The following is a 16269-nucleotide window of genomic DNA, read 5'->3' on the forward strand; positions in this document are numbered from 1 at the left end:
TGTGTGTGTGTGTGTGTGTGTGTGTGTGTGTGTGTGTGTGTGTGTGTTTGTATTTTTAGTAGAGACAGGGTTTCACCATGTTGGCTAAGCTGGTCTTGAACTCCTGACCTCATGTGATCCGCCCTCCTTGGCCTCCCTAAGTGCTGGGATTACAGGCATGAGCCACCACACCTGGCTAGCTATTATTAATGTTTAAATTTTACCTTAGTTTTTACGAAATGAAATCAAACTATGAATACTGCGTAACATTTTTATGGGAAAGGTCATTTTGAGTTTGTTGCACGCCTGGTGTAGCCTCTTGTAGGTCATGAGACTAGGAAGTGGGAATCCTCCTCAGCAGCCATGTTGCCGGTTAAAACAGGGAAGATAGCTTCACAGTGACAAGGAAGATAATTGTCTAGCCTTGTACTGGGTACTTAATAAAGTCTCATCAAAACATTTTACTTAAAATTTTATTATGTTTGGCACAGACAAATGAAAATTATTTTTAGTATGTGAGAGCAATTAAAATCTAAAGGTACTGTTGAAAGTATGGGAAAATTCAGAATAAGAATGTTAGCCTGTGTTCCTTTTTATTCATATGAATTCTTTCACTTTTGTCCTTTATTTCTTTAATGTTGTTAAAATATAATCTCTGGTGATTGCTCTATAGGTCCACTCAGCTGTTGAAGAAATGGATGGATTAGATGATGTTGAAAACAGCATGTTGTACTATAATCAAGCAGTCATTCTTTATCATCTGCGACAGTATACAGAAGCCATATCAGTTGGTGAAAAACTTTATCAGTTCATAGAGCCTTTTGGTATGTTATCTGTCAAGTCAAAAATTTCCCTATCTTCCCCATACTTGCAAAGTTGTCTGGTACTTTTACCTAGATAACCTAAATCTGAGAAGTCCACGTCAGTATTCAAAGAAAAAAAGAAAAGCCATATCAGCTTTTCTTAATGGTTAGAAAAGTTAAAAATGTAATCCAGGTTTTGTTTTGAGTGTCCCTTCCTTCCTAAATTTTGAAGATAACTATTAAAAATGCTGTCGGGAAAGTGTTGAAAACACTTAGTGATTTTTGTGGGGTTTTGCTGTTTAAACACCATGTTAGTGCACCTGATCCTTTCTTTCTTTAGTACGTTAAGGAAGTAGCATTTTGGAATGTTAGGGGACGGTGAAGTATTCATTTTTGCCTATTGCCTAACTGAAATTTTTGACACTGATTATGGAGTAGGAAGTATAGAACTGTGTTAGCTTTTTTGCTGTCTTAATTAACTTACTAACCCCAAGTAGGAGTAGTAAGAAAAGTAAGGGCAAAGAAAAAAAGGGCAAAGGAGAAAGCTGGACCCAGGAAATGGTTGTTGGAGAGGGCACTTCATTTCCAGCCCGCAAGCAGTCATATTCCATTTGTGAGTTACATTTTTGTCTTTTTTTCCATGATTACTTTCTTTTAAATTCAAAACACGAATGAGAATTCCTAATTTATCAGTAACACCTAATTGCTGATGTGGTTACCACAGGGCAAGCGGTGGGGTGTGATAGCGCTCTGTGGCGCTTTGGGAAGAGGTAGAGAGTCCCCTTTTGCTGACAGCTGGTTGAACAGCTGATTACTATGGCTCCAAAGAGCCATTTCGAATTGCTTCTCTTCTTTCCCTGAATCCTGAGAGCTTGGTAGCCGGACAGACTGGGCAGGAGAGACACCAGTGGTAAGGGTTTATGTAATTAGTGATCAAGTCCTTCTGTATAGCTATAAATCAGAATTGCGCTTTTAGGAATGTACATGTTTTTCTATAAAGCTTCTGTTACTGGTGCTTCTTAGAATTTCCGGAATTCATGAAATCCTGTTAATCTGCACTGTTGCTGAACAGAATATATTAATAGTAATCAACTAGTCAGTGTTCACATCCATTTTTCTTTGAAAATATTATGGCTTTTTTTTTTTTAACTTTTACTGCTTGGTTCTTTTTAAAGACTATTTTTTAGAGAAGGTTTAGGTTTATAGCAAAATCAAGAGGAAAGTACAGAGGTTTCCCATGTGTCCTCTGCCCCAACCCATCCATAGCCTCCCTCATTACCGTTATCCCCACAGTGTGGTGCTTTTGATGTAATTGATAAACCTACATCGACACATCATAATCATGCAAAGTTCATAGTTTATGTTAGAGTTCATTCTTGGTGTTGTATTTTCTATGTATTTGGACAAATATATCCATCATAGTATCATATAGAGTATTTTTTATTGCCCTAAGAATTCTGTGTTGTGCCTATTCATTCCCTTTCTACCTATAACCACTGATCTTTTTACTGTCTCTGTAGTTTTGCCTTTTCTAGAGTGTCAAACTTGGAATCATAACTACTCAGCTTCTTTTTTTTTTTTTTTTTGGAGGGGGATGGGTTCTCATTCTGTTGCCCAGGCCGGAGTGTAGTGTTGTGATCTCCACTTACTGCACCCTCCGCCTCCTGGGCTCAGGTGATGCTCCCACTGCAGCTTCCTGAGTAGCTGGGGCTACAGTCCTGCACCATTATACCCAGGTAATTTTTGTAATTTTTCTAGAGACTGGGTTTCGCCATGTTGCCTAGGCTGGTCTTGAACTCCTGGGCTCAAGCAATCTACCCACCTTAGCCTCTCAAAGTGTAGGGATTACAAGTGTGAACCGCCATGCCTGGCCAGTACTCAGATTCTTCATACAACATCTATTAATTGAGCACATGGGCCAATACTGTGGGCCAGACACTGTTCTGAGGTCTGGAGATAACATAGTGAATGAAATACGGAAACTCTACCCTCGTTAAGCTTCTATTCTAATGAGAGAGAAAGCAACGTAATAAAAAAAACACCTATTCCTTGGTATTCAAGGAGGTTTGGTTTTAGGACACCCCTCCTCAGATACCAAAATCTTCTGATACTTAAATCGCTTATATAAAATGGTGTAGTATTTACATATAGTCTGTGCACATCCTCCTGTACATTTTTTTTTTTTTTTTTTTTTGAGACGGAGTTTCGCTCTTGTTACCCAGGCTGGAGTGCAATGGCGTGATCTCGGCTCACCGCAACCTCCGCCTCCTGGGTTCAGGCAATTCTCCTGCCTCAGCCTCCTGAGTAGCTGGGATTACAGGCACACACCACCATGCCCAGCTGATTTTTTGTATTTTTAGTAGAGACGGGGTTTCACCATGCTGACCAGGATGGTCTCGATCTCTTGACCTCATGATCCACCCGCCTCGGCCTCCCAAAGTGCTGGGATTACAGGCTTGAGCCACCGCGCCCGGCCCCTCCTGTACATTTTAAATAATCTCTAAATTACTTATACCTAATACACCATAAATGCAATGAAAATATTTTTGTACCGTATTGTTTAGGGAACAGTGATGGGGAAAATACCTGTACATGTTCAGTACAGATGCAACAACTCTTTTTTTTCTTTTAATATTTTTAATCCGAGATTGGTGGAATCTATGGGCGTAGAACCCACAGATACAGGGGGCTGGCTGTATATTGAATGCTGTGAAGTAAAGCTAAAATTGAGTGAGAATATAGACATTGACTGTGGGGATGTTTTAAGTAAGGCCTGGGATGAGACCTGAATAAAGGAGGGACGCTACTCTTTCTTTATTTCTTTTTTTTTGGAGACAGAGTCTCACTCTGTCGCCCAGGCTGGAGTGTGCAGTTGTGCGATCTTGGCTCACTGCAACCTCCGCCTCCTGGGTTTAAGCAGTTCTGCTGCCTCAGCCTCCCAAGTAGCTGGGACTACAGGCACATGTTGCCACACCTGGCTACTTTTTTGTATTTTAGTAGAGACATGGTTTCGCCGTGTTGCCAAGGCTGGTCTCAAACTCCTGAGCTCAGACAATCCGCCTGCCTCGGCCTCACAAAATGCTAGGATTATAGGCATGAGCCTTGCTACTCTTTAGAGGGAAAGCATTCTCACCAGAGGCAATGGGATATGGAGAAGACTTGAGGTGAGAGGCATTGTTTGGTGAGAGCAATAGCAGCAAGGTCATTCTGTCATTTTCCTCCTAGAGTAGGAAATAAAGTTAGAAATAGCCACAGGCGGAACAGGTAAAGCCTAGAGCAGGGCTTACTGTCTTAGGTGCAGTGAGAAGCCCTTGGAGATATGTGACCTTTGCATACCAGCCATGTAAATTTCTGATTTTGAATGAATTCCACTCTTTAAAGGCTTTTGAAATTTTCTGTTCCAGACCTTATTTTTCCTTTTATCTTCTTTTTTGAAAGAAAAGATAGTTTTTAATGCACCATGTTAACTTCCCTCTCTTCATTGGGTTCTTTTTCTTTTGAAGGTCTTTTCTCTTGGCAGTCTCCATTTTCTGATTTACTCCAGTCCATATCTTGCTTCTTTTGCTTCTGTAATCAGATTTTTTTCCCCATCTCTGTGACCTAGAAAATAAATCTATTTCATAGAGTCATAGACTTTTTTAGTTAGAAGGAATCTCACAAGATCCCCTGATCTACTCCTCTGCCTTCAGGCAGGTAAAATATTCTCTTCATTTTACAGGTCAGCCAGCCAAGGTCTGAAAAGTTAAATGATGTACAGAGACCACACATATCTAGTTAGTGGCTGAATAGGTGAATTGAGTATCCCTTATCCAAAATGCTTGGGACCAGAAGTGTTTCAGATTTGGGATTTTTTTTAAATATTGGAATATTTGCAGTACACTTACTGGTTCAGCGTTCCTAACCTGAGGTCCAAAATGCTACCATGAGCATTTTATTTGACCATCATTGGCGTTCAAAAAGTTTTGGATTTTGAGGCTGGACACAGTGGCTCACACCTGTAGTCCCAGCACTTTGTGAGGCCAAGGTGGCGGATCACTTGAGCTGAGGAGCTTGACACTAGCCTTGGCAATATAGTGAAACCTCGTCTCCATTAAAAAATTAGCCAGGCATGGTGGCATATGTTTGTGGTCCCAGCTACTTGGGAGGCTGAGGTGAAAGAATCTCTTTAGCCTAGTAGGCAGCAGCTGCAGTAAGCCAAGATTGTAACACTGTACTCCAGCCTGGGTGACAGAGTGAGATGCTACCTCAAAAACAAAACAAAAAAAAGTTTTGCATTTTGGAGGATCGCAAATTTCGGATTTCAAAATTTCAGGGTAGGAATGTTCAACCTCTACTGGAATTCTGGTTTATTTCCACCTAAAGTAACATTCTTCATTATATATGCTAGTGTTTAGTAGATATTTTCTCAAGGAAGATGTAATCACTGGAACTTCTGAAATGAGACGCCTTGTAAGTGCCTAATACAATGACATTGTTAGCATTGCAGGTTGCTTCCATTTATGGCTCCAGGTGATACGCATTCATTGGACTAAAGACTTAGGCTTTGCTATTTAAAGCTTTGTATCGTTTTTGAAGGGTAGTCTGAGATGTGTGTTTTACTTTAGATTGTGACTATTATTTTCCTGTGTTTTTTTCTCCCAGAAGAAAAATTTGCCCAAGCAGTGTGTTTTTTGCTTGTAGACCTATATATATTAACCTACCAGGCTGAGAAAGCTTTGCATCTTCTTGCTGTTCTAGAAAAAATGATTTCACAGGGTAACAATAACAAAAATGGAAAGAATGAGGTAAGTGTTTAAAGTTGATCAGAATAAAATCTAAAATATGATTCCCTCTGCTTGTTAGTTTATTGGATTAAAAAGAAAATTTAAATTTGATTAATTTTTGTGGTTATGAGCTATTTAACAGTTTTAAGATACAGTTTTCATATCATAACCTTTACCATTTTAAAGTGTAGAGTTTAGTGGTTTTTAATGTACTCACATTTGTACAACCATCACCACTATCTAGTTTTGGAATATTTGTATCACCCCAAAAAGAAACCTTGTACCATTTACAGTCACTCCCCATTTCCCCCTTTCCTCATCCCCAAGCAGCCATTAATCTATTTACTGCCTCTGGATTTACCTTCTAGACGTTACATGTAAATGGAATCGTAATATGCAGCCATTTGTAACTGGCTTTTTTTACTTAGTATAATGCTTTCAAGCTTCATCCATGTTGTAGCATATACTTATTTTTTTTCATATACTTCATGCCTTTTGTGGCTGAATATGAATATGCCACATTTAAAAAATTCTTTATCAGTTGGTGGACATTTGGGTTCTTTTCTATTTTTGGTTATAGATAGTGCTTCTGTGAACATTTGTGTACAAATTTTTGTGTTATACGTTTTCAGTTATCTTGGATATAATATTTATGAGTAGAATCACTGGGTTATATGATATCTTAACTCTATATTTAACCCTATACAAGACTGTTTTACAAAGTGACCACACTATTTTAGATTCCCTCCAGCAATTTGTGAGGTTATAATTTCTCCACATTGTTACCAACACTTGTTATTGTCTTTTAAAAAAAAAAATTTAGCAATCTTACTAGGTGTGAAATGGTATCTTGTTACAGTTTTGATTTGCGTTTTCCTAATGACTAAGGATGTACATTGAGTATCTTTTCATATATGAGATATTATTTTTATAGAATTTAAAGATTGGAATTAAGACAATAGAATCCATAATCTGGATAAACACTGTAGCTTTCATTAGGGAAAATTTCATCATTAAAGTTCTTCAAAAAATACATATGTGGCTGGGTGTGGTAGTTCATGGCTGTAATCCCAGCACTTTGAGAGGCCAAGGCGGGCAGATCACCTAAGGTCAGGAGTTTGAGACCAACCTGGCCAACATGGTGAAGCCCTGTCTCTACTAAAAATACAAAAGTTAGCTGGGCATGGTGGTGCACACCTGTAATTCCATCTACTCTGGAGGCTAAGGCATGAGAATCACTTGAACCTGGGAGGCAGAGTTTGCAGTGAGCCAAAATTACGCCACTGCACTCCAGCCTGGGAGACAGAGCAAGACTCCAACTCAAAAAAAAAAAACAACAAAAAAAAACGAGAGCATACATTTTTAATGTTTCGGCTTCACCATGTTCTAGTGAGAGACTTGGTGCCCAGTACGAGTACATCCTGGGTCTCATGTTTTTTCTTTTGCTTGTGCTTCTGATTATCAAGAGATGACCCTTCTTTCTTCCTTTTTCTGCCCCTTTGTCTTCAAAGAAATGTTTGCAGGAAACATTGTCAATACCATTTTACCAGTGTACATTCTTGACGTTTAAAAAGAAAATAAATATCTGGCATTACTTTTTTCAATTTAAGGATGTGTTCATAAGGGATTTCAGTTGAATAACCTTAGCATTTTACTGAAACATCGTGTAGTAAAATATTTATCTTTGCTGGGCACAGTGGCTCACACCTGTAATTCCAGCACTTTGGGAGGCTGAGGCGGGAAGATCACCTGAGGTTGGGAGTTCAAGATCAGCCTGACCAACATGAAGAAACCCCGTCTCTATTAAAAATACAAAATTAGACAAGCATTGTGGTGCACGCCAGTAATCCCCCCTACTTGGGAGGCTGAGGCAGGAGAATCGCCTGAACCCAGGAGGCGGAGGTTGCGGTGAGCCAAGATCGTGCCACTGCACTCCAGCCTGGGCAACAACAGCAAAACTCCGTCTCAAAAAAAAAAAAAAAGATTATATTCAGTACTTTAGTATTTGATTATTATCTAGTTTAGCAGATGCTTATATACTCTGCCAGCTTATAAGGTACTCTGCTAGATACTAAGGTGACAAAAACAAAAACATTGCCGTCCTCGCTTTCAAGGTTCTGAGATTTAGGAAGAGATAAATTGGGCAACATCTATTCATGGACAGGGAGGAAAGAGGTGAAAGAAGTTGGGGGATGTTTCAAAGGAATTTAGACATTTGATTTGGGCCTCAGAAAATGATTAACAATTTGACAAGCCAGAGAAGGAAGGGTGGGTGGAGCAGGATAACCAGCCTGGCAGAGAATATCACAGAAGGTATGGGTTTGTGTTGTGCTGGAAACCTTTCTGGTAATGAGACGGACAGTACCAGAGAAACGCTGTGGAGAGCAGTGGGAGATGAGGTTGGCAATGTGAGTATGAGTGATAGCTTGAAGAACTTTGAATACTAGGAAGTTCAGATTTGATGTGATTGGCAGTGTTCATAACAGAGAAAGTTTTAAGAAGTGGGTGATAGATTCTGTTCTGGGTTTTAGAAAGATAATCAGTTTTTCTTAAGTAATATTCAGGCTTTTTAAAACAAGCCCAGGCTAGGCACAGTGGCTCATGGCTGTAATCCTGGCACTTTGAGGGGCCTAGGTGGGAGGATCAGTTGAGCCCAGGAGCTTGAGCCTGGGCAACATAGGGAGACCCCTGTCTCTATGAAAAATTAAAATTAGTAAATAAAACCAGCTCATTATGACGTTCAACTGTGAGCTTCTCATGCGTAGAGTTTTCTGTTGCCCACTTTAGACCACTGAACCTCAGTCTCTGGGAGTGGGACCTGGGATTCTGCCATTTTTAAAGACAGGTTCTTGCTCTGCCACCTTAGGCTGGAGTACAGTTAGCACAGTCACGGCTCACTGCAGCCTTCATCTCCTGGGCAGTCTTCCCACCTCAGCCCCCTGAGTAGCTGGGACTACCGGTACATGCCACCACACCCAGCTAATTTTTGTATTTTTTGTAGAGATGGGATTTCAACGTGTTACCCAGGCTGGTCTCGAACTCCTGGGTCAAGCGATCCACCCACCTCAGCCTCCCAAAGTGCTGGGATTACAGGCATGGACCACCATGCCCCACAAATTCTACATTTTGAAAATGCTCTCTAGGTAATTTAGATTAGCTTACTTGGAAATCACTGATTTAAACTATGGTCAAAAATGTTTAATTTTGGAAAACTTTGTCTTACCACCCTACAGACTGGTAATAACACCAACAAAGATGGATCTAATCATAAAGCTGAAAGTGCAGCCCTAATAGAAGCTGCAAAATCAAAGATACATCAGGTACTGTAAATTTTAAAGGGGGATAATACATCACATGTATTTAATTGTAGTTATATAAATGAAGCAATGAGATCATTGGCACATATGTTTGTTTGACTTTGACGTATTATAGTTTAGAAGCACATTTATGCTAAATATATTTTGCTTAAGATGATAATATAATTTATTTAAATTGCTCTATAAATTTTGAGAGAAATGGCCTGGGGATATACTGCATGATAAAATCAACTTGTAGAATTTTAAAAGTCATTGTTAGCCATGTACAGATGATGATTGGTAGGATTTTTCCCTGGAACTTGAGTAGTTGAGTTTTGTTTTGGTTTGGTTTGTTTTGAGATGGAGTCTTACTCTGTCACCCAAGCTGGAGTGCAGTGGCGCAGTCTTGGCTCACTGCAACCTCTGCCTCTCAGGTTCAAACGATTCTCCTGCCTCAGCCTCCCAAATAGCTGGGATTACAGGCGCATATCACCACACCCAGCTAGTTTTTTGTATTTTTAGTGGAGACAGGGTTTCACCATGTTGGCCAAACTCCTGACCTCAGGTGATCCATCTGCCTCGGCCTCCCAAAATACTGGGATTAGAGGCGTGAGCCACTGCATGTGGCTAAGTTTTTATTCTACCATGATTTTAGTATTTTGAAATATATTCAAAGAGTACAGTGAAAATAGCATTTTTTAAAATTCTAAACTTGATTTGGCAAGTAATTAGTATAACTATGTTGTAAATAGATTGGGTTTAATTTTCTTTTTTTTTTTTTTTTTTTTTTTTTTGAGATGGAGTTTCACTCATGTTACCCAGGCCGGAGTGCAATAGCGCGATCTCGGCTCACCGCAACCTCCGCCTCCTGGGTTCAGGCAATTCTCCTGCCTCAGCCTCCTGAGTAGCTGGGATTACAGGCATGCACCACCATGCCCAGCTAATTTTTTTTTTGTATTTTTAGTAGAGACGGGGTTTCACCATGTTGACCAGGATGGTCTCGATCTCTTGACCTCGTGATCCACCCGCCTCGGCCTCTCAAAGTGCTGGGATTACAGGCTTGAGCCACCGCGCCCGGCCTAATTTTCTTAATTAGAAAGTAAAACTTTATATAAATCCACCATAGTTCTAACATACTAACATTTTCCCTTTGACAGTATAAAGTACGAGCTTATATCCAAATGAAGTCTCTGAAAGCATGTAAAAGGGAAATCAAGTCAGTCATGAATACTACTGGAAATGTAAGTTTCTTCTGGACTTTTGTTTTTCAGTTGTGTCTTTCTTATTTAGACTATGGGTATTTGTCAGTTTTAAATAATTTACCTTAGTCTATTAGATATACTGCCAGATGTGAACCTTGCTGTTTTGAAGTTGGGGAGTAGTAGTAATGCTATGTCTATAGTTTAATATTTTTTTTTTACTTAAAATTACGACAAGCACTTTTCTATTTTATGTAGCCTTCAAAACCACCATTTTAAATAACTGCCTAGTGTTCTGTGACTGGTTTTTCACAATTCACTTAAACGTTTTGCTAACATTAGACATTTAGGTTATTTTAGAATTTTTTAGTATTATACGCAAAACATTTATGGCTGGGTGCAGTGGCTCATGCCTGTAATCCCAACACTTTGGGAGGCCAAGGTGAGTGGATCACCTGAGGTCAGGAGTTCAAGACCAGCCTGACCAACATGATGAGACCCTATCTCTACTAAAAATACAAAAATTAGCCAGGTATGGTGGTGCGTGCCTGTAGTCTCAGCCACCGGGGAGCCTGAGATGGGAGGATCACTTGAACCCAGTAACCAGAGGTTGCAGTGTGCCGAGATCTTGCCGTTGTACATCTTTAATGAATGTATTATTATTATATTTAATAATAATAGTAAAAACATACTGTTACATCTTAAATAGACTGTTACATCTTTAATAAATGTATTATTATTATTAAAGATGTAACAGTCAAACTGTAGCCAAAACCTGCCCCTTCCAAATGACTTTTGGCTTGATAGTACCTTCAATTTAACTAGTACTAAAGTATTTGAGATAGAATTACTCCTTCCCTCCACACCCTCCACCCTAATCTTTCATTGATAATTTTTAAGATAGTGTAGGGAAGAAACAGAGTTGTGAACAATCTTGATGCTTCTAGGAAAACTATAAATTTAGAAGTATAGTCATGAGAAAATATGATTAGAAATCTCAGGCACGATCCAGATTAGTCACTGAGTTATTATGCTGTGATTTTCGAGAACAATTATGGCCTAGATAGACCTGAGCCTGGGAGGGAAAGGCCTAATTAGCCAGCCAGCCATTATCAAACCTTTTTTTAAAAAAAATGATAAAAGACATAACTCCTGCCTTAATGGAGACCAGGGTCATAGAAGAAAGACAAATGAAAATTATTATAATTCAGCATATAATGGTCATCTTAAATCAGCGAAAACTTCAGGAGGAATAGCCACCATTAAGAATAAGCGCAGAGGTGGCACACGCCTGTAATCCCAACACTTTGGGAGACTGAGGCGGGCAAATCGTAAGGTCAGGAGTTTGAGACCAGCCTGGCCAATATGGTAAAACCCCATCTCTACTAAAACAAAAAATTAGTTGGGCGTAGTGGCAAGCGCCTGTAGTCCCAGCCACTCGGTAAGCTGAGGCAGAAGAATCGCTTCAACCCGGGAGGCAGAGGTTGCAGAGCCAAGACCGCACCATTGCACTCCAGCGGGGGAAAAAAAAAAACCCCCCGGCTCAAAAAAAAAAAAAAAAAAAAGCACTGAAAACCCTTGTTTCCTTAATGACCAGAACTCTGGGATGGGCAAGAAGCAGAGTAAAGGATAAAAAAGGATTAAGAAGGAAAGCCTGTTGCTAAATTAAGTGAATAAATAGGTCAGGCATGATGGCTCACGCCTGTAATACCAGCGCTTTGGAAGGCTGAGGCAGGGGGATCACCTGAGGTCAGGAGTTTGAGACCAGCCTGGCCAACATGGGGAAGCCCTGTCTCTACAAAAATTAGCCAGGCATGATGATACATGCCTGTAATCCCAGCTACTTAGGAGGCTGAGACAGGAGAATTGTTTGAACCCAGGAGTCAGAGGTTACAGTGAGCCGAGATCATGCCACTGCACTCCAGCCTGAGCAACAGAGCAAGACTCCGTCTCAAATAAATAAATAAATAAAGATTCAAGATGTCCTTCTGAATGGATGTTTAGTCTCCAGAGCTCTGCATGCTTTCATACTCCAAATAGGTGCTACTATTTAGAGGGTCCTCCACCATGAGGATTCTTAGGATAAGTGAAAGGTAATCTACCAATCAAAATGTGATTTTTGGAACAGCAAGATTAGTGCTTACAAATAAGGCATTCTGTCGAAAAATTCTTCCATTTATAGAATGACAGTTTGTTTTTTTTTAATTTGGAAAAGTATTCGACTATTTATATCTGTAGGTTCTAATGAAAGGTGCATTTGTATCCTAAAAAGAAAGATCTCCAATCTCTCTAGTAACTATTAAAATGAAGGACATAGTGTGCTGTCAAATTGATTTTCAGTTAGTAGTGTAGTGGATGAACACAATCAGTTGATAATCTACAGACTTTATTCTTTTTTTTGAGAAGTGGTATTGCTCTGTCACCCAGGCTGGAGTACAGTGGCATGATCTTGGCTCACTGCAACCTCCGCCTCCCAGATTCAAGGGATTCTCCTGCCTCAGCCTCCCAAGTAGCTGGGACTACAGACATGCGTCGCCACGCCCAGCTAATTTTTATATTTTAGTAGAGAAGGACTTTCACCATGATGGCCAGGCTGGTACAGACTATATTCTTATACCTATATTAATTTTTTCAGGTAGACCCTTAGCAATTCTCTTTATAAAGTGCTCTCTGACAGGTTTCAGTTTTTTAGATTGTGAGAGCAATGAAAAATCTAGAGACTATATAGTTTTTTGTGACTGTGACTTAATTAATTCGTTTATGGCTTTGAGCACATGTCAGTACGACAGTATAATTAAGATCCTACATTAGGCGTCTGAAAACAATTATAAGTAATGTTTATATTTTCTCTACAGTCTGCACCCTCTCTCTTTCTTAAAAGCAATTTTGAGTACTTAAGAGGTAATTATCGAAAAGCAGTGAAGCTATTGAATAGTTCAAACATTGCTGAGCATCCAGGATTCATGAAAACAGGTAAAAGAAAATTGTGAAATTTTAACTTTTTTATCTTCCTCTTCTACTCCTTCTTACTTGTCCACCTCCCAACACCTGGTCTTTCAAGTGATTTATCCTAATTTTTCTTTTTCTTTTTTTCTTTCTTTTTTTTTTTTTTTTTTTTTTTGGCTCTGTATGCTCTGATTCTTTTTTTGGTGGGGACGGAGTATCACTCTGTCTCCCAGGCTGGAGTGCAGTGGAAGACTTGGCTCACTGCAATATCTGCCTCCTGAGTTCAGGTGATTCTTCTGGCTCAGCCTCCTAAGTAGCGGGATTACAAGCGTGCAGTACCACACCCAACTAATTTTGTATTTGTAGTAGAGACGGGGTTTCTCCATGTTGATCAGGCTGATCTCGACCTCCTTACCTCAGGTGATCTGCCTGCCTTGGCCTCCAGAAGTGCTGAGATTACAGGTGTGAGCCACCACACCCAGCCATATGCTAATTTTTCAATGAAAATGTTTTAATATTTCTGCTGCAAAAAAATTCCAGGAATTCTTGTCTCTACTTTAGAAGAAACCTCATTACTTCTTGCTTTTACTTTGCTTTCTTTCCTTTTTTTAGATACTTTTCCAGGTTGGATCGCTTTTTTCTTTTCCTTTCTTTCTCTTTCTCTTCTTTTTCTTTTTGAAACAGGAACTTGCTTTGTCACCCAGGCTGCATGCAGTGCTACAATCACAGCTCACTACAACCTCGACCTCCTGGGCTCAAGCGATTCTCTTGCCTCAGCCTCCCAGGTAGCTGGGACTATAAGAATGCACCACCATGCCTGGCTTATTTATTGTAAAAATAAGGTCTCACTATGTTGCCAGGCTGGTCTCAAACTTTTGGGCTCAAGTGATCTGGTGACCTCTGTCTCCCAAAGTGATGGGATTACAGGTGTGTCACTGTGCCTGACCCAGATCACTTTTCTTTAGCCAACTTGCTCTTTTTTTTTTTTTTTTTTTTTGAGACAGAGTCTTGCTCTGTTGCCCAAGGTGGAGCGAGTGGCACGATCCTGGCTCACTACAACCTGCACCTCCCGGGTTCAAGTGATTCTCCACCGCAGCCTCCTAAGTAGCTGGGACTACAGGCATGTACCACCACACTCAGCTAATTTTTCTAATTTTTGGTACAGTCTGGGTTTCATCATGTTGGCCAGGCCAGTCTCAAACTCCTCACCTCAAGTCATCTGCCTACCTCAGTGTCTTAAAGTGCTGGGATTACAGGCGTGAGCCACTGCACCTGGCTGTTTCATTTGTTTTTATAAGGTCCTTGGATTTTTGCTTTGAGACCTTTTAAGTAAATATATAACATTCTTATTTTTTTCTGCTATAAAGGCAGTTAATAATACGATTTTTTTCAGTAACTTGCCCAATTAATATGACTTCTTCAGATCATTAACTACATCAAAAATCTTTCTATAAAGCTAGGAAGATAAGTGTTATTACATATTCTTGCTTCTATTTAGAAAGTCTTACAAATCCCTTGATATTAATGGTAACATGAAAGTAAAAATTGTGAATGTCATTTAGGTTTATATCATTACTATTTTATGGAGCAGGAGAAGGAAAATCATTTATTCAAGAAATGAGGATAAACGATTGAAAATGTATGTTTTGCCTCAAGTTTAAAATGCAAACTATATGGTTTTTGATTTGTTTTGTCTTATTTTGTTTTGTTTTGGATTCTATTTAGATACACATACGAGTATACATGCCAACACACTCAGACCTTCCCCCATTTACCCTTTCAGTTCACTGGAATGATGGAGGATGGAGAAGGGCACTTTGTTCCTTATGATTCTCTTGAGGGTGTTCTTCCTTTTCTGAATACCCATTTCTAATTCTGCTCAATTTTAGTTTTTTGTTTTCATTTTCGTAGTTTCTCCTCAGGAGCCCGCTAACAGTTACGCAACATGAAATGATCCCTCAAACTGAAAAGATAATACACTTTGAGAAAACTTTGCTTAGGATTTTCTTGATGTAGATGTCATTGTCAATCTTTAAAATGGAGGCAGGAGCTGGAAGTGGTGGCTCATGCCTGTAATCCTAATGCTTTGGGAGATCAAGGCAGGAGGACCAGAAGTTCGAGGCTACAGTGAGCCATGGTCATGTCACTGCACTCCAGCCTGGGCAACAGAACAAGGCCTTGTCTCTAAAAATTAATAAATTAATAAATAAAGATGGCCAGGTGTGGTGGCTCACACCTATAATCTCAGCACATTGGGAGACCGAGGCCAATGGATCATTTGAGGTCAGGAGTTCGAGACCAGCCTGGCCAATATGGAGAAACCGTGTCTCTACACGATATACAAAAATTAACCAGGTACAATAATGTATGCCTGTAATCCCAACTACTTAGGATCCCATAGTGCTGGGATTACAGGTGTGAGCCACCGAGCTCAGCCTAGTTTTTGTCTTTTAAATATTGTAATTTCTTAATTTAAAATTATGTCAGAAGATTACCTTTAGTTTTTAGTGTTAAGCAATAAATTATTAATGATTATTAATTTTATCATTTTAGTCAGGCATTTTATACCATTAAGGGCAAAGATTGTTTTGGAATGTTTGGTTAGCCATTTAGAAAAAGAATACTAAAGCTTAGATTACTTTCATTACACCAAAATAAAATCCAGAGAGATTAAGGATTAAAATGTAAAATTAAATAAAAGCAGTAAGATAAAACTTGGAAGAATATTTAAATTTTGTGATGGGGAAGGCTTGAATAAACATTTTCCAAAATCTAAGTACCATAGAGTTTAGAAAACATTGCTATATTTGACCACATTAAAATGTATGATTAAAAATGTAAACGCGTATACACATACTGAAACAAGTCACAAAACAGATGACAAACAGAGGTGGGCAGGAATATTTGAAAAAGATGTGACAGAAGGGTTCTTTAACATATAAACCAACTAGTAACCAACAGGAAAAACATCTGTAACCAGATAAATAGATTGGCCAGGAACGGTGCTCACTCTTGTAATCTCAGCACTTTGGGAGGTCCAGGCAGGAGGATCACTTGATTCCAAAAGCTTGAGACCAGCCTGGGCAACATAGTGAGACCCTGTCTCTACAAAAAATTTTAAAAATTGGCCGGTGCAGTGCCTCACGCCTGTAATCCCAGCACTTTGGGATGCCAAGGTGGGCGGATCATGAAGCCAGAAGTTTGAGACCAGCCTGATCAACATAGTGAAACCCCGTCTCTACTAAAAATACAAAAATTAGCTGGGCATGGTGGTGGGCGCTTA

The 16269-nt window shown here is 39.5% G+C and overlaps 1 protein-coding gene across 6 annotated transcripts in view; it reads left to right on the plus strand.

The window, feature by feature from the left end:
- Positions 1–16269, plus strand: part of CNOT10 (CCR4-NOT transcription complex subunit 10) — a 95074-nt gene that overhangs the window by 24215 nt on the left and 54590 nt on the right. For all 6 annotated transcript variants that reach the window (XR_004265536.1, XM_032268714.1, XM_032268722.1 and 3 more), the window contains 5 exons: positions 653–803; positions 5424–5566; positions 8779–8865; positions 9999–10082; positions 12896–13013. Coding sequence is in view for 5 of the 6 variants with exons in the window: in XM_032268714.1 (XP_032124605.1) it covers positions 653–803; positions 5424–5566; positions 8779–8865; positions 9999–10082; positions 12896–13013 (583 nt within the window). In the remaining variant the exon portion in view is untranslated. The remainder of the gene's footprint in view (positions 1–652; positions 804–5423; positions 5567–8778; positions 8866–9998; positions 10083–12895; positions 13014–16269) is intronic.

The sequence above is a fragment of the Sapajus apella genome, unplaced genomic scaffold (assembly GCF_009761245.1).
Source record: "Sapajus apella isolate SASKATOON/1434 unplaced genomic scaffold, GSC_monkey_1.0 scaffold4, whole genome shotgun sequence".
NCBI lineage: Eukaryota > Metazoa > Chordata > Mammalia > Primates > Cebidae > Sapajus > Sapajus apella.